Source organism: Balaenoptera acutorostrata, chromosome 9 (assembly GCF_949987535.1).
Source record: "Balaenoptera acutorostrata chromosome 9, mBalAcu1.1, whole genome shotgun sequence".
NCBI lineage: Eukaryota > Metazoa > Chordata > Mammalia > Artiodactyla > Balaenopteridae > Balaenoptera > Balaenoptera acutorostrata.
Genome location: NC_080072.1, coordinates 39424943 through 39443740, shown reverse-complemented (window position 1 = coordinate 39443740; position 18798 = coordinate 39424943). Strand labels below are relative to the sequence as shown.

The 18798-nt window shown below is 39.8% G+C and overlaps 1 protein-coding gene across 9 annotated transcripts in view; it reads right to left on the bottom strand.

Moving 5' to 3' along the window:
• Positions 1–6817: 6817 nt before the first annotated feature.
• Positions 6818–18798, bottom strand: part of HPS5 (HPS5 biogenesis of lysosomal organelles complex 2 subunit 2) — a 45388-nt gene continuing 33407 nt past the window's right edge. For 8 of the 9 annotated variants that reach the window (XM_057552273.1, XM_057552277.1, XM_057552274.1 and 5 more), the window contains 2 exons: positions 9082–9352; positions 6822–7657 (listed from right to left, as the gene is read on the bottom strand). In XM_057552273.1, coding sequence (XP_057408256.1) covers positions 7597–7657; positions 9082–9352 — 332 coding nt within the window. In that variant the 3' untranslated portion in view covers positions 6822–7596. Of the gene's footprint in view, positions 7658–9081; positions 9353–18798 lie in introns of all 9 variants that reach the window. The other variant, XM_057552279.1, reaches the window with a different exon arrangement.

The window sequence follows — 18798 nt, the reverse complement described above, 5'->3', positions numbered from 1 at the left end:
GGTTTTGCTCTGACCTTACTCTAAAGTTACTGTTCCTGGTGCAAGGGATGATTTCAGCCCCTTGTGCCACAAAATGGTTAAGATGGTAAATTTTATGATATCTTTAGTTTACAATTAAAAAAACCAACTTGACATGTGGAACCTGAAGAAACAGAACGCTGGTGGAATTTCAGCAGGTGGACCCTGGGGCAAAGGGCAGCTCAGGGTTGGCTGAGCAGGGGCACAACGGGAGGGCAAGTGCAGAGCGTGTCCAAGAACAGAGCCCAGGAGGAGAGACAAACGTGGGCTCTGAAACTGAAAACGAGAGTCCGGGAACAAGTCGCGGCCTTGTCGACAAAAAAATTTTAATCAGTAGTCAATCCAAGAAAGAAATAGAGAATTTTATTCCAGCCAATATGAAGATTATAACTCAGGAGACAGTCTTTCAGAAAGCTCTGAGGGGAATTCCCTGGTGGTCCAGTGGTTAGGACTCTGCCCTTTCACAGCCGAGGACTCGGGTTCGATCCCTGGTCAGGGAACTAAGATCCTGCAAGCCATTCCACCCATTAGAGGTCAGAGCAGTTATATAAGTTTTTGAGGCAAAGGGTTATACATCAAAGTGACATCTTGACTATGTAGTCCAACAGGCAAGTAGTGGGTCATTGTGATTCCCTACAGGATTAAAAGGAAATGTTAACTCCTAAAGAGTTACCTTGCTGGTGCCAGGAGGAAATTGCTTTTTTTTTTTCTTTTTGGCAAGTAGGCATTCCTGTGTCTTTTAAGGGAACCTAGTTAATGTGTAATACAGATGCACAATGTACACTAAAGGGGAGGGGATAGTGGTTCAAAAAGCAGAGAAAATTTTACGTTAGATTTTTTTTCTTGTCCTGCCTTAAAATAATTTTGTTTCATCAGTTTAAATGTCAAGCTCAAGGATTTGGGCTTTATTTTGAAAGCAAAGGAGAGCCATCGAAAGTTTCTGATTGGGAAGTGGCTTAAGGCTATGCCTCAGAGGACAAGGATTCTGACAATATATCTCCAGTTAACTTCCCATGAGACCCAGGGAATCACTCTTTCTCAGGGGCCTAGGTTTATCTACAAACTAGGATAACTCTACATCTAAATTTAGGAATAACATGGGGGTAGCAGACAAGCTGAAGGAGGTAAAATTAGTCCTTAGATCTACAAGTTCCAGGTCTGGGGCAGGATCCCTGTATTTTTAACGAGCTCCTGTGATGATTCTGATGCATGGCAAGTTCGTGAATCACCTGACTGGGTGATACTTAATGCTGGTTCCATTGTGATGTGCTGAGACTCAGTGGTGGTGGTGGGGGGGAAGGCAGTGTTTAGAAGTGTTAACAAGAAAACCACAGGCCCAAAATGGTGTCACTTGTGCTCCCATGATGCCAAGCCTAGACTTAATACTTGACTTAGTTGCAGTTTCAACCCTCCCCAGAAATGTAATCTTAACCAGTGGAATTGTCACCACCAAAGAGGTAATCTGCATGTGGGCCCTCTCCATCCACGCCCCCGACCCCAGAAGAGGTAACATGCATGATAAAAGTTTTGATGATCCCTTTCCCCCAAAAAGAAGATATCCTGACCTAGAAATAACCTTTTTTCTTTTGTTAATAACTCCCTTGTCCCACCCTTCTTCCTATAAAAGCTGTTTCGTACACCCACTCAGAGCACTCTTCTAGTTGCTAGATGGGATGCTGTTTGATTCATGAGTTGTTGAATAAAGCCAACTAGACCTTCAAATTTACTGTTGAACTTTATTTTTTTAACAGAAGTGAAGAAAGTTCCCTGAAGACTGATGTAACTGTCTCGGCAAGAAGTAATGAGAATGTGGGATGGTGGCAATAGAGAATGGAAAAATAAATGACTAACGGAAAACACCACCAATGTAGAATTGAGGGAATTTACCTAGTAACTGGAAGTGAGGGTTGAGGAAGGGGGCAAGGATGACAACAAGGTTTTGAGCCTTGGCCAGGGCAGTGACAAATTAAATACATGCAAGGAAATTATTTCAAATTTGGTCTTCCCACTCTCTTTCATTCATGAAAACCAATTTACATGGCTCTGATCACTACTGGGTGAAACGATTTTCCAAATCTTTCAAACGACAACTAATATTTATTACCCAGACACTATGCCACAGGCACTATGCTCTGCATTTTAGTCTCATTTAATTGTCACTATGAGGTAGCTCTGGTTCACATTCATTATCTCATTTAATCCTCAAACTACCCCCAAGGGGACTGCTACTATTATCCATATTTGACAGATGAGGAAGCTGAAATTTGGAGAAACAAAGGAACTTACCTAAGGTCATCTAGATAAAGAGCAGACAGTCAAAGCCAGATAGTCTGCCTCAGAACCTGCCAACTAAAATTTGGCATTGCCATCTACCTCTACAAGGATTAAATCATGAGCCACTGCGGCTGCTGATCTTCAACACCCCCTGAAAGGAGGTCAGGGTGGAGATCAGGAATGAGGCACTCTGTGATCTGGGAAAACTTGGCAAAACAGGTTTTCATATAGTTAGATATTTTCAGGAGATTTTATGAGCTCCAATTCTTGCATCTACTCACATCTAGAAAAGTACTAAAATCATTAACTGTGACATCTGCTCCTCCTGACTAGCAGCAAGCCTCTGCCCAATTGCATGCTTGACTGCACGCACCACCCCCCCCTTCACTATAATCATTTACAACACTGACCTTCCCCCAACCTCTTTGGAGCAGTTTTTCAGAGCTATCTGAAATGCTGTCTCCCGGGCAGTAGTCCTCATTTTGCCCTAAATAAAACTTAACTCACAATTCCCACATTGTGCTTTTTTTTTTTCAGTCGACAAACCCAAGCCCTAAGCCACTATGATACCCTGAAGCCCTGTTAAACACCAGTCAAGTCTGGATGCAAAAATAAAAGTGAGGCAACCATGAATCAATCTATCATTTTTAGGCAAGTGAAAGATTACAAGTTGTATTTGAAAACACTGCCTAATATCCAAGTAGACTGTTCAAATTTAAATGTTTAACTGAAAGGGATTTTCGTTTGTTTTCCTTAGAAAATAAATTCAGATGATGCGGGGTTTCTGGGGGGGGGGTTTGTTTTGTTTTAATGCTAGAAAATTCTGTTACCCTTTAAGTAAATGAGGATTGCTGTAACGTGCCCTAGAAAGATCTGTCGGGAAATGATTGCCCAATTGTGCCAGTTCAGAGTGTCTCCTCCTCCTGAGATTTCCTACACACCCTCTTTTGGACAGTCATTGTGTAATGACAAAAGCTGAAAGTGACAGGAGAGCTCTCACCCTTTACCTTATAGACTTACAGTCAACTTAATCCAATACAGCCACAATCCAGCTTAACTAGTGGGAAGGTGTGATATTGTGATAAGAAATTTATATTTGGTCTTCATCTTCTTTCCTGGCACAGAGTTCCTAAAACCCTTGGAATTTCCAAGGTGATGAGAGGGAGAAAAGTGTCTTTCATTATGTTAATGAGGTGAGTTTTGGACCACACCTAAGGATGGGGGCTGGCTGCCAGTGGAGCCAACCATGTGATTAGAGAGTTGGAACTTTCAGTCCCACTCTTGACACTGGCCACTGGCAACTGAACTCAACCTCCAGCCCATCTCTGTTCTCAATGCTGCCACTGCTTTATCTAGAGCTTCCAGTCAGTGAACATGTGGAGATTGGTCTAGAGCGGCACTGGGAGAGGGCATGGAAGCTCCTTGCCCCTTCCCCATACCTTACCCTTCCAGCCAGCTGTTCCTGAGCCTTTTATAATAAACTGATAATCTAAGTAAGTAAAATGTTTCTCTGAGTTCTGTGACCCACTCTAGCAAATTAATTGAACTCAAGGAGCGGGTCACGGGAACCTCTGATTTATAGCCAGTTGGTCAGAAGTACAGGCATACCTTGGAGATATTGTGGGTTCGGTCCCCAGACAGCAATAAAGCGAGTCACATGCATTTTTTGGTTTCCCAGTGCATATAAAAGTTATGTTTACACTATACTATAGTCTATGAAGCGTGCAATAGCATTGTCTTAAAAAACAATGTATATACCTTAATTTAAAACTGCTTTATTGCTAAAAAAAATGCTAACTATCTTCTGAGCCTTCAGCAAGTTGTAATCTTGTTGCTGGTGGAGGGTCCTGCCTCCATGTTGATGGTAGCTCACTGATCAGCATGGTGTTTGCTAAAGTTGGGGCAGCTGTGGCAACTTCTTAAAATAAGACAACAATGAAGTTTGGCAGATCACTGACTCTTCCTTCTCTTCCTTTCACAAATGATTTCTCTGTAGCATGCAATACTGTTTGATAGCATTTTACCCACAGTAGAACTTCTTTCAAAATTAGAGTCATTTTTCTCTCAACCCTGCCACTGCTTTATTAACTAAGTTTATGTAATATTTTAAATCATTGGTTGTCATTTCAACAATCTTCACAGCAATCTTCACCAGGAGTAGATTCCACTTTCTTTGCTAACCCATAAGAAGCAACTCCTCATCCGTTAAAGTTTTACCATGAGATTGCAGCAATTCAGTCATATCTTCAGGCTCCACTTCTAATTCTAGTTCTCTATTTCCACCACATGTGCAATTACTTCCTCCACTGAAGTCTTGAACCCCTCAAAGTCATCCATGAGGATGAATCAACTTCTTCCAAACTTCTATTAATGTTAATATGTTGACCTCTTCCCATGAATCACGAATGTTCTTAATGGCATCTAGAATGGTGAATCCTTTCCAGAAGGTTTCCAATTTACTTTGTACAAATCATCAGAGGAATCATTATCTATGGTAGCTATAGTCTTACAAAATGTATTTCTTAAAAAATAAGACTCGAAAGTTGAAATTACTCCTTGATCCATGGGCTGCAGAATGAATGTTGTATTAGCAGGCATGTAAACATTAAACCTGATGTACAATTCCATCAGAGCTCTTGGGCAACCAGGTGCATTGTCAGTGAGCAGTAATATTTTGAAAGGAATCTTTTCTTCTGAGTGGTAGGTCTCAGCAGTGAGCTTAAAATATTCATTAAACCATGTTGTAAACACTTGTGCTGTCATCCAGGCTTTGCTGTTCCGTTTATAGAGCACAGGCAGAGTAAACGTAGCATAATTCTTAAGGGCCCTAGGATTTCCACCATGGTAGATAAGCATTGGCTTCAACTGAAAGTCACTACTTGCATTAGCCCCTAACAGGAGAGGAAGCCTGTCCTTTGAAGCTCTGAAGCCAGGCATTGACTTCTCCTCTCTAGCTATGCAAAGTACTAGATGGCATCCTTTTCCAATATAAGGCCATTTTGTCTACACTGAAAATCTGTTGTTTAGTGTAGCCACCTTCATTAATGATCTTAGCTAGATCTTCTGGATAACTTGCTGCAGCTTCTACATCAGCACTTGCTGCTTCACTTTTATGACGACTGCTTCTTTCCTTAAACCTCATGAACCAACCTCTGCTAGCTTCAAACTTTTCTTCTGTAGCTTCCTCACCTCTCTCAGCCTTCACAGAATTGAAGAGTTAGGGCCTTGCTCTGGATTAGGCTCTGGCTTACGAGAATGTTGTGACTGGTTTGATCTTCTATTCAGACTACTAAAACTTTCTCCGTATCAGCAATAAGGCTCTTTCACTTTTTTCTCATTCTTGTGTTCACTGGAGTAGCACTTTCAATTTCTTTCATGTACTTTTCCTTTACATTCACAATTTGGCTATTTGACGCAAGAAGCCTAGCTTTCAGCCTATCTCAGCTTTCAACATGCCTTTCTCACTTAGCTTAATCATTTCTAGCTTTTGCTTTAAAGTGAGAGATGTACAACTCTTCCTTTCACTTGAATACTTAAGAGGCCATTATAGGGTTACTAATTGGCTTAATTCCAATATTGCTGTGTATCAGGGAATAGGGAAGCCTGAGGAGAGGGAGAGAGATGGGGAACGGCCAGTTGGAGCAGTCACAACACACATTTCTCGATTAAGTTCACCATCATACATGGGTGCAGTGGTGCCACAAAACAATTACAATAGTAACATCAAAGATCACAGATCACAGATCACCCTGACAAATAATGAGAGTGAAAAAGATTGAAGTATTGCAAGAATCATGAAAATGTGACAGAGACACAAAGTAAGGAAATGCTGTTGGAAAAATTGTACTGATAGACTTACTGAACACAGGGTTGCCACAAACTTTCAATTTGTTAAAAAAAAAAAAAAGAAAGAAAGAAAAAGAAAAACACAGTATCTGTGAAGCACAATAAAGCAAAGAGGTATGCCTGTACAGTTAACAACCTGGACTTCTGACTGGCATCTGAAGTGGGGGCAGTTTTGTGGTTCTGAGTCCCTAACCTGTGAAATTGGATGCTATCTCCAGGGAGATACTTTCAATTGAGTTGAATTGTAGGACACCCAGCTGGTGCTGAAGAATTGCTCGGCATGGGGAGACACCCCACACACACTCTGCCACACACTGGTGACCAAAATTGTTAGGGTTTCCACACTTGCCAAAATGCTAAGAAGCTTTGTGAAGCCTCCCTTCTCTGATCATCTCTTCAACTAATCTGGTTACGTCATATCCAAATGTCACATGGAAGTATGACAGCAATTTGTGTCTATAGTTCTCTGGCTGTGTTATAAATGAAAGAAAGAAGTGAATCATTCAATGTACCCAACACTTTGCTTATTCCACACTGAGTATACACCACACCTTCCTGCAAATTGCTCACTATAAACCTCATGTCTACATTCTACTCAAATAAATTTTTAAATTAGATTTTACATTTATTATTAATATAATATGCTGTGTAAGTATACAAGAGCCTGAAAATGGCAATCTAGTACTTGGCTTAAATAATACAAGCACTTGCTGCAATCTTTATCAGTACTCAGCCTTCCTTTATTATGGCTTTTAAAAAACAAATTTTAAAAGTGCATGATTCCTTTAGACTGCTGTTTAGGAAAGACTGGAGTAAAACATTTCCAGTAATGAATTAGTTGTATATAGGTTCAGATTAAAAAATGTCAAGCACTGGGAAAAAAATACATTTTAAATTAGCTCAATTTAAATATGGGGCCGTTTCATTTAAACATCTGATTTGAATCTTCAGTGTTTCACTCATTTTATGTGTTAATTCCATTATACCAGATCTTACTTTGGTAATTTCTCAAGTGTCCCAGAGAAGATAAAAAAGGAATTCAATTTCTGTCAATTACATTGTATGTCTTCATGTGACCAGGATGAGAAACTTCTGCTCCCTACATGGCAGTCACGACAGGAGAAGAATTCCCCCAGTCCACCAGCAAGGAACAAGTAACACTGTTGTTCAGAATAAGGACTGCATAGCTGGGGATATTCACGTTCTGATTCCTTCCAGAGCACTTCATTACAGCAAACAAGGACTGATTCCTTTCAAAATTCAACTTCAGTTGAAAAACACTGAGGTACAGATAGAGCCACAAATGCAGAGGTTACAGACACGGACAAAAGTGCTCCCAATAAGGTGGCAGGGATCTCAGGTGGGGCCTTTCCTTCAATAACAAATGCATTCAGAAGGTTCCGGAGCACGATTCAGTTTTTCTCAAAATGTCATGACACCCTGTTGAATCTTCTTCAATTAGGCCTGCTGAGACCAGAGAAACCGATCACATTTTTCAAGCATGCTTTGTATCAAGGCTCTGAAATCCCAAAGAAAAGAAACAGGCAAATTTAGCTGTCATTGTTCATTCTTTTCAGAAGAAAGGATTAAAAAAGCTGACTGACTCTGTGCATCAAAAGACACAATCAACAGAGTGAAAAGGCATCCTGTGAATATGGCATCCTGTCCTATACAATAGGAGAAAATATTTGCAAATCACATATCTGAGAGGTTAATATTGAAAATATGTAAAGAACTCATATGACAAAAAACAAATAATGCAATTTAAAAATGGGCAAAAGACTTGAACAGGTATTTCTCCAAAGATGACATTTAAATGGCCAACGAGCATATGAAAAGATGTTCAACATCAATAATCACTAGGGAAATGCAAATAAAAACCACAATGAGATATCACCTCATGCGCATTAGGATAGCTACTATCCAAAAAAACAAAACAAAACAAAATAAAAATCAAAACAAAAAAAACAGAAAATAACTAGGGTGGTGGGGATGTGCTATAATTGGTGGGAATGTAAAATGGTGCAGGCTCTATGGAAAACAGTATGGAGGTTCCTCAAAAAATTAAAAATAGAAGTACCATCTGATCCAGCAATTCCACACCTGGGTATACACCCAAAAGAACTGAAAGCAGGGTCTCAGTGAGATATCTGTATACTCATGTTCATAGCAGCATTACTCACAATAGCCAAGAGGTGGAAGCAACCCAAGTGTCTATCAACAGGTGAGTGGATAAACAAAATGTGGTTACATACATACAATGAAATATTATTCAGCCTTAGAAAGGACGGAAACGCTGACAAATGCTATAACATGGATGAACCTTAAGGACGTTATGCTAAGTGAAATAAGCCAGTCACAAAAAGACAAACACTGTATGATCCCACTTATATGAGGTACTTAGAGTAGTCAAAATCAGAGACAGAAAGTAGAATGGTGGTTACCAGGGGTTAGGTGGAGGGGGAAATGGGGAGTTGTTGTTTAATGGGTACAGAGTTTCAGTTTCGTAAGTTGAAAAAGTTCTGGAAACTGACTGCACACTGATATGAATATACTTAACACTACTGAACCAAGTAGTTAAAAATGGTTGGCAGGAAATTTTATGTTATCTGTATTTTACCACAGTTTAAAAAACAAAAAACAAAAAAAAACCTGACTGAGACAATTAGGTATGTGGTACCAATAATATTCTTAAAGAATTGAGTACACATCATATTTGGGTATTCACATTAACCTAAACAGTGTTTTGGTCATGACTGTGAACAAAACATTACTTTAGCCTCTTCCCTTAATCACCTTCATCAACAGAGGAGTCTCTGTCCCCTCATCTATGAATGAGGGGTTGGGACTATGTGATCTCTACAGTCCCGTCCACCTCTGAAAATCTGTGCAATTCTACATTCCCCAAGTGCCTGTGGATAGGGCAGGACAGACATACATTACCTCTGCCTTTTCTCGGCAATCCTCAGGATATCACAGGTTCTGGTAAACCTCTCTGACAGCTCAAGGGTCAAACCACATTCTTGTAGCAGTGACCAGGCCCGGTCTGGGCCCATGGACTTAGCTAACAGGAGTGCCACATTCTCCACATTGATAGGGGAAGGCCCATCGCTGAAGTTCCCATTTGGTGACTTCTGGGGGGCTGGCTTTGTGCTCTTGTTCTGTACCAGATGTAGGAGAAGCTTCCATTCCTCCACAGTCTCTGGGATCCAACCTACTCAAACACAGAGAAACAATGTGGGCTCTGACTGCTCTTAGCACTCTGCCTGCATACAGGAGAAACCATTCGTGACAATATTTCATACCAAAACATAAAAATATTAAAGAATATAATCTCATCACCCCCAACACAGAGTTGTTTTCTGAATATTTGTTGAACAAATCGCTCACGAAAAGGAGAAGCCATAAAATTAGCTTCAACATTCCTTCTTTTGCTCATGCAGTAAGTAATTACCCAGGGCACACTCCATACGAGGCACTGAATGTGAATGAGGAACAAACAGACATGATGAGCCCTGCACTCCTGTGGAGCTCATGGTCCAGTAAAGGAGACAGAACTTAGACAAACACATAAATAAATCTGTGCTTATAAACGGTGCTAAGTGTTTGCTATGAAGGAAAATATCAAAGAGCCATTAGAGAGATTGGCAAGTTTGGGGGTTTTTTTTATTTTGAGGATCAGAGGAGGGCTCTATGAGAAGTGACAGTTAAGCAGAGAGCTGAAAGATGAGCCAAGTTTAGCAAGCATGTGCTTGTGGCCCATATGTGTACAAAAGTGCAGGGAAGGTGTCAGGAATGGAGGGTGAAGGAGCCTGCATTTCTGACAAAGGAAACATGGAAAATGACTCGACACAGGAAGGAACTAGGTGAGTTCAAGGAACTCAAAAAAGGCCTACAATGCACAAAGGTGGCAGTGAGGAGTGAGAATGAGATGATAGGGCCAGGCCATATGGGAACAGCTTAAGAATCTGGATTTTATTTTGAGTCCAATGTAAGGGGTTTCAAGGAGGAGAGCCACATAATCCAATTTTTGTTTAAAAGAACCATTCTGAGAGTCAGCAACATGGTGGAGTGAAAAGCTACCTCTGTCTCGCCCCTTAATCTACAACCAGTAAAACATCCACAACACAACAAAGGTTCTTGTGTCCGACACGCCAAGAAACCAGAGAATTCTCCACATATCTATACAACTAAAGGTGATGGACTGGAACACATAGAAGAGGCAGAACCAAGGGAACAGTGGAGGTGGTGTCTGCAGTCCCAGCCCTCCAGCCCCAGAGAAGCTGACGGTAGCAGGGGAAGCACTGCACATGACCCCAGCCCCCAGCCCCCCACTCGAAGTAGCAAGCCCATGAATCTTACAACACTGGATATGGCAGGGCCACCTGAGCGATCCTAGCTATTGCCCCCACCCCTTCCTCCCCAACAGCAGTGGAACTTGCCACTCAAGGGCTCTTGGACAGGAGGGAAGAACCCACCATGCTGGTGCACCAGGTGGCAATGTTAGCAACACTGGCAGAAGTAAGGCGACCCTGCAGGTACCGGAAGTGATAATGAAGGCATCGAGCCACACCACAGATGGAGATGGTAGAGGGCACAAAGTGCAGACTCTCAAATATAACCAGAGGCAGCTGAGGTAAGAGAAACCCAAAACTTGTGCTATAGCGCCACCTACTGGAAAACAAAAGAAAGGCCTCTAATTTCTAACCTTTTGGATCATTAGAATCAAGTAGAAAGGTGCTTGCTACTTTAAATGTGTGGCAGAGGAACAACTTCACCAAACACTGTGAAGTACCATAGTAACACTGTACCACAAAAGGAAAATGACAATTCTCCAGAAACCAAACTTAAAGCCACAGAATACTGTGATCTAACTGATAGAGAATTCAAAATAGCTGTCATGAAGAAAGTCAAGGAACTAAAAGAAAACTCAGATAGGCAGTTCAATGAACTCAGGAATGAAATTAATGAACAGAGGAATACTTTACAAAAGAGATTAAAACTCTAAAAAAGAAAAACAAATTCTAGAACTAAAGAATTCAATAAATGAGTTGAAGAATACATTAGAAAGCACTGAAAATAGAGCAGATCACATGGGAGACAGAATTAGTGAGCTTGAAGATAGAACTACAGAAATGACACAAGTAGAAGAAAAAAGAAATAAGATATTTTAAAAAATAAAAAAATTCTATGAGAACTATCCAACTCCTTAGGAAAGACAACATTAGGGTAATGGGTATCCCAGAAGGAGAAGAAAGGGAGAGGGGAGCAGAGAGTTTATTTATAGAAGTAATAGCTGAGAGCTTCCCAAACCAGAGAAGGAACTGGATATACAAGTCCATGAAGCTAAGAGAACACCTAATTACCTCAATACAAAAAGACTTTCTTCAATGGACTTCCCTGCTGGTGCAGTGGTTAAGACTCCGTCTGCCAATGCAAGGGACATGGGTTCGTGCCCTGGTCCAAGAAGATACCACATGCAGCGGAGCAACAAAGCCTGTGTGCCACAACTACTGGTCCTGTGCTCTAGAGCCCGCGAGCCACAACTACTGAGCCCACGTGCCACAACTACTGAAGCCCACCCACCTAGAGCCCGTGCTCCGCAACAACAGAAGCCACCACAATGAGAAGCCAGAGCACTGCAATGAAGAGTAGCCCCTGTTCACCGCAACTAGAAAAAGCCCGCACGCAGCAACGAAGACCCAACGCAGCCAAACATAAATAAATAAATAAATAAATGTATTAAAAAAAGACCTTCTTCAAGACACATTATATTAAAACTGTTAAAAGTCAATGACAAAGAATTAAGGCAGCCAGGGAAAAAAGGAAGGGTAACCTACAAAGGAACCTACAAAGGAATTAGGCTATTAACAGATTTCTCAGCAGAAACTCTACACTCCAGAAGAAAGTGGAATGACATTCTCAAAATACTGAAAGATAAAAACCATCACCCAAGAATACTCTATCCAGCAAAGTTATCATTCAGATATGAATGATAAATAAGGACTTTCCCAAACAACAGCTGAGGGAGTTCATCAACACTAGACCTGCATTACAAGAAATGTTGAAAGGGGCTCTTTACCAGAAATAAACAAACAAAAAAAAGCAAAGTCCACAAATCTTTGAGTAAAGTGATAAGCAGAGAGAATCATAAAACTGCAACTCTTTATCAGAATAGGTTTTTTAAACACTTTAACTACAGCATAAAGGCTAAAGGGCAAAGACGAGTAGGAAAAGTAATTATAGCTACTTCAATTTGGTAACAAACTCACAATATAAAAAGGGATAATTTGAGGCAAGAAAAATACAAAAGGAGGAGAGGAAAAGGGTGGAACTTATATAGGTACATAAAGATAAGATGCTATAAGCAGAAAAAGGACTACTTTATGTATGACATTTTTTTTTTTTTAAAGGCTCAGTAGTTGTGGCGCACAGTAGTTGTGACGCACAGGCTTAGTTGCTCCACGGTATGTGGGATCTTCCTGGACCAGGGCTCGAACCCATGTCCCCTGCATTGGCAGGCGGATTCTTAACCACTGCACCATCAGGGAAGCCCTATGACATGTTTTATACAAACCCCATGGTAACCACAAAAAATAAATCTAGAGCAAAGACACAAAACATTAAAAAAGAGGAAAGTGAGGAAAACATCATAAAAAACCACCAAAGCAAAATGGCAGACAGAAATACAAGGAAAAAAAGAAATAATGAAGATATAGAGCAACCAGAAAACAAAAGATAAAATAGCAGTAGTACCAAATCCTCATCTGTCAATAATCATCCTAAATGTAAATGGATTGAATTCACCAATCAAAAGACACAGAAAGGCTGGGTGGATTAAAAAACAAGAGCCAACTGTATGCTGCCTCCAGGAGACTCATCTCAGAGTTTAAGACAATTATAGGCTCAAAGTAAAGAGATTGAAGATGACACTCCAGGCAAATGGCAGCCAAAAGAAAGTGGGTGTAGCCATACTTACATCAGACAAAATAGACTTCAAGCCAAAAAAGATAACAAGAGACAAAAGTGGATAGTATAGGGATTCCCTGGTGGCGCAGTGGTTGAGAATCTGCCTGCTAATGCAGGGGACACGGGTTCGAGCCCTGGTCTGGGAAGATCCCACATGCCACGGAGCAACTAGGCCCGTGAGCCACAACTACTGAGCCTGCGCGTCTGGAGCCTGTGCTCCGCAACAAGAGAGGCCACGATAGTGAGAGGCCCGTGCACTGCGATGAAGAGTGGCCCCCGCTTGCCGCAACTAGAGAAAGCCCTAGCACAGAAACGAAGACCCAACATAGTAATCAATCAATCAATAAATAAATCTTTAAAAAAAAAAAAAAAAAAAAAGTGGATAGTATATAATGATAAAGAGGATAATTCATCACGAAGACATAACGTTATTAATATATATGCACCTAACACAGGAGCACCAAAATATATAAAACAATTATTAACAGACTTAAAAGGAGAAATTGACAGCAACACAATAATAGTAGGGGAATTTAGCAGCCCACTGGCATCATGGATAGATCATCCGGACAGAAAGTCAACAAGGAAGCAGCAGCCTTAAACGAAACATCAGACTAGATGGATTTGATAGATTTGTACAGAACATTCCATTCAATTGCACCAGAATACACATTCTTCTCAAGTGGACATGGAACTTTCTCAAGGGTAAACCATATGTTGGGACACAAAACAAATCTCAGTGAATTTAAGAAGACTGAAGTCGTACCAAGCATCTTTTCCAATTTCTATGAAACTAGAAATCAACTATAAGAAAGCTGGAAAAATTACAAATATGTGGAGACTGAACAACATGCTACTGAACAACTACCGAGTCAATGAAAATCAAAGAAGATATCAAAAGTTACCCAAAGACAAATGAAAATATGACATACTAGAATCTATGGGATGCAGCAAAAGTGATACTAAAAGGGAAGTTTAAGCAATACATGCCTACCTCAAGAAACAAGAAAAATCTAAAATAAACAATCTAACCCTGTACTTAAAGGAACTAGGAAAAGAACAAATGAAGCCCCAAATCAGTAGAAGGCAGGAAATAATTAAGATCAGAGCAGAAATAAATGAAATAAAGACTAAAAAGACAATAGAAATGATCAATAAAACTAAGAGCTGGTTCTTGAAAACATAAACAAAATTGACAAATCTTTAGCTAGACTCACTAATCTTAGAGAAGGCTCTGATAAATAGAATCAGAAATGCAAGAAGACAGATAACAATGGACACCACAGGAATAGAAAGGCTTATAAGAGAATATTATGAACAGCTACACGCCAACAAATTGGACAACCTAGAAGAAATGGACAAATTCTTAGACTCATAAAACCTTCCAAGACTGAATCATGAAGAAATGAAAAATCTAAATAGCCCAATCACTAGTACAGAGATTGAAATAATAATCAAAGCTCCTAAAAAACATGAGTCTAGGACCAGATGCCTTCATAGGTGAATTCTACCAAACATTCAAAAGATTTAATACCTATCCTTTTCAAACTCTTGAAGAGAAGGGAATGCTTTCTAACTCATTTTACAAAGCCAACAACACCCTGATACCAAAACCAGACAAAGACTCAAAAAAAGAAAAAATTACAGGTCAGTATCTCTGATGAACATAGATGTAAAAATTCTCAACAAAATATTAGCAAACCGAATACAATACATAAAAAGAATCATACACCATGATCAAGTGGGATTTATTCCAGGGATGCAAGGATGGTTGTATCCACAAATAAATTCACGTGATACACCACATTAACAAAATGAAGGATAAAAACCATATAATCATCTCAATAGATGCAAAAAAAAAGCATTTGACAATATTCAACACCCATTTATGATAAAAAAAAACTTTCAATAAAGTGAGTATACAAGGAACATACCTCAACATAATAAGGCCATATATGACAAACTCACAACTAATATCATTCTCAATGGTGAAAAACTGAAAGCTAGCCCTCTAAAATCAGGAACAAGACAAGGATGCCCACTCTTACCACCCTTATTCAACATAGTACCAGAAGTCCCAGCTAGAGCAATCAGGCAAGAAAAAGAAAAGGCATCCTAACTGGAAAGGAAGAAGTGAAACTGTCACTATTTGTGGATGACATGATTTATATATAGAAAACCCTAAAGACTCCACCAAAGAACTATTAGAAATAAACAAAGTTTCAGAGTACAAATCAACATTCAAAGATCTGTTGTGTTTCTATACACTAACAATGAGCTAGCAGAAAAAGAAATTAAGAAAACAATTCCATTTACAATCACAACAAAAAGAATAAAATACCTAGGAACAGATTTAACCAAGGAGGTGAAAGACCCGTACACGGAAAACTATAAGACACTGTTGAAAGAAACTGAAGAAGACACAAATAAATGGAAAGATATTTCCTGCTCATGGACTGGAAGAATTAACATTGTTAAAATATCCATATTGCCAAAGCAATCTATAGATTCAATGCAATCCTTATCAAAATCCCAAAAACATTTTTCACAGAAATAAAACAAAAAATTCTAAAATTTACATGGAACCACAAAAGACCCCAAATAGCCAAAACAATCCTGAGCAAAGAGAACAAAGCTGGAGGAATCACACGCCCTGATTTAAAACTATATTATAAACCCATAGTAAGCAAAACAGCATGGTAGTGGCAGAAAAACAGATACATAGATCAATGGAACAGAACTGAAAGCCCAGAAATAAACCCATACATATATGGACAATTAATATACAACAAAGGAATAAGGAACATCCAATAGAGAAAGGATAGTCTCTTCAATAAATGGTGTTAGGGACACTGGACAGCCTCATGCAAAAAAATGAAAGTAGACCACTACCTCACACCATACACAAAAATCAACTCAAAATGGATTAAAGACTTAAACGTAAGACCCAAAACCGTAAACTCCTAGAAGAAAACATAGGCATGACACTCTCTGACATCAGTCCTAGGAATATCTTTCTAGCTAGGTCTCCTCAGGCAAGGGAAACAAAAGCAAAGATAAACAATTAGGACTACATCAAACTAAAAAGCTTCTACACAGCAAAAGAAACCATCCACAAAATGAAAAGATGACCTATTGAATGGGAGAAGATATTTGCAAATAATATATCCAATAAGAGGTTAATAACAAAAAATACATAAACAACTGGATGAAAAAATGGGCAGAGGAGCTGAATAGACATTTTCCCAAAGATGACATACAGATGGCCAAGAAGCACATGAAAAGATATTCCACATCACTAATTATTAGGGAAATGCAAATCAAAACCACATGGGAGGACTTCCCTGGTGGCTCAGTGGTTAAGAATCCACCTGCCAATGCAGGGGACACGGGTTCAATCCCTGGTCCAGGAAGATCCCACATGCCGCAGAGCAACTAAGCCCGTGAGCCACAGCTACTGAGCCTGCACTCTAGAGCCTGTGAGCCACAACTACTGAAGCCCGTGCACCTAGAGCCCGTGCTCCGCAACAAGAGAAGCCACCAAAATGAGAAGCCCGTGCACCGCAACAAAAAGTAGCCCCTGCTCGCCGCAATTAGAGAAAGCCCGCGTGCAGCAACGAAGACCCAACACAGCCAAAAATATATAAATAAAAAATAATAAATTTATATAAAGAAAACCCATATGAGATATCACCTCACACCTGTCAGAATGGCTATCATCAAAAAGTCTACAAGTAACAAATGTTGGCAAGGATGTGGAGAAAAGGGAACCCTGTGCACTGTTGGTGGGAATGTAAGTTGGTGCAGCCACAGTGGAAAACAGCATGGAGGTTCCTCAAAAAACTGAAAATAGAACTACCATATGATCCAGCAATCCTACTTCTGAGTATTTATCCAAAGAATATGAAAACACTAACTGGAAAAGACATATGCACCCCTATGTTCACTGCAACATTATTTATAATAGCCAAGATATGGAAGTAACTTAAGTGCCCATTGAGATGAATGGATAAAGAAGATGTGATACACACACACACACACACACACACACACACACGTAATGGAATACTTCTCAGCCATAAAAAAAAAGAAGAAATCTTGCCATTTGTGACAGCATGGATGGACCTTGGGCATATTATGCCAAGTGAAGTAAGTCAGACAGAGAAAGACAAACACCATATGATCTCACTCATTTGTGGAATACAAAAACAAACAAAAACAAAATAAATGAACAAACCAAACAAAAACAAACATGCAGATGCAAAGAACAAAGTAGTGGTTACCAGAGGGGATGGAGCGGGGGCAGGGTGAAATGGGTAAAAGGGAACAAACACGGTGACAGATGGAAACTAAATTTTTAGTGGTGAGTACACTGCAGGGTATACAAAAGTGGAAGTATAATGTTGTACACATAAAACTTATATAATGTTATAAACCAATGTTATCTCAATAAAAATTTTTTTAATTAAAAAAAAAAGAACCATTCTGGCTGCTGTAAGGAAAATCGGTTAAAGATGGGCAAGAATGGAAACCAGAAGGCCAATTATAAAGTTACTGCAGTAACCAGGCAAGTAGCTGGGATCTAGTTATGACCGTGGTGGAGCCAAAGAAAGTAGATAGATATGAGATATATATTTGGCAGCAAAATCAACATTCTTTGAAGTGAAATATAAGTTAGGAAAGGAAAATGTCAAGAAAAGACTCCCATTTAGGCCTTCCTTGGTGGCGCAGTGGTTACGAATCCGCCTGCCAACGCAGGGGACACGAGTTCGAGCCCTGGTCCAGGAAGATCCCACATGCCGCGGAGCAACTAAGCCCATGTGCCACAACTATTGAGACTGCGCTCTAGAGCCCGCGAGCCACAACTACTGAGCCCGCGTGCCACAACCACTGAAGCCCGCGCACCCTAGAGCCCGTGCTCCACAATAAGAGAAGCCACCACAATGAGAGGCCTGCACACTGCAACAAAGAGTAGCCCCCGCTCACCGCAACTAGAGAAAGCCAGTGCGCAGCAATGAAGACCCAACACAGCCAAAAATAAAAAAAATAAAATAAAAAATAAAATAAAATAAATTAAAGAAAAAAAACTGAAAAAAAGACTCCCATTTAATATACCAAGGGTAAGAATAGCTATTATTATTATATTAACAAAATATTAAGAGTACTTTTATCTGGGTGGGAAGAATTTTAGGTGATATTTTCTTCATTCTTCCTAGATTTTCCATCTTTTTCTATAACAAACATCATGTTGTAACTTTAAAAGCATAAACCATTTATATCTTAACTTTCCTGGTTATTTTTCCAAAGTGAACACATCTATAGTTCTACAAAACCATGTGACCCTCTTGTTTCATTTTTGAAACAAAGATGATTCAGTTATTATTGCTGTAACTGTGACACCTGAGGCTATCTCTTTGCCAGTCATCTGGTTTCTTTGCTCGGTTGTAACTTTTCTTCTTCTACAGCAACAGGGCTGAAAAAGGCTGTAGGTCACACTGCTAGATGAAGGATCCTGATGTCATGTTGCTGGCATCTCTGCACTGAGATGAATAAAGCAACACTACAAAACAGACCAAGACCACCTCTCTGAGTGCAGGATGAACTCTCAGACTTCAGAAATCAGTGTGTCAAAGTCCTGGCCTCCTGACTGCCATTTTATCTGTATTGAATTGACGAAAATTAAAAAAAAAA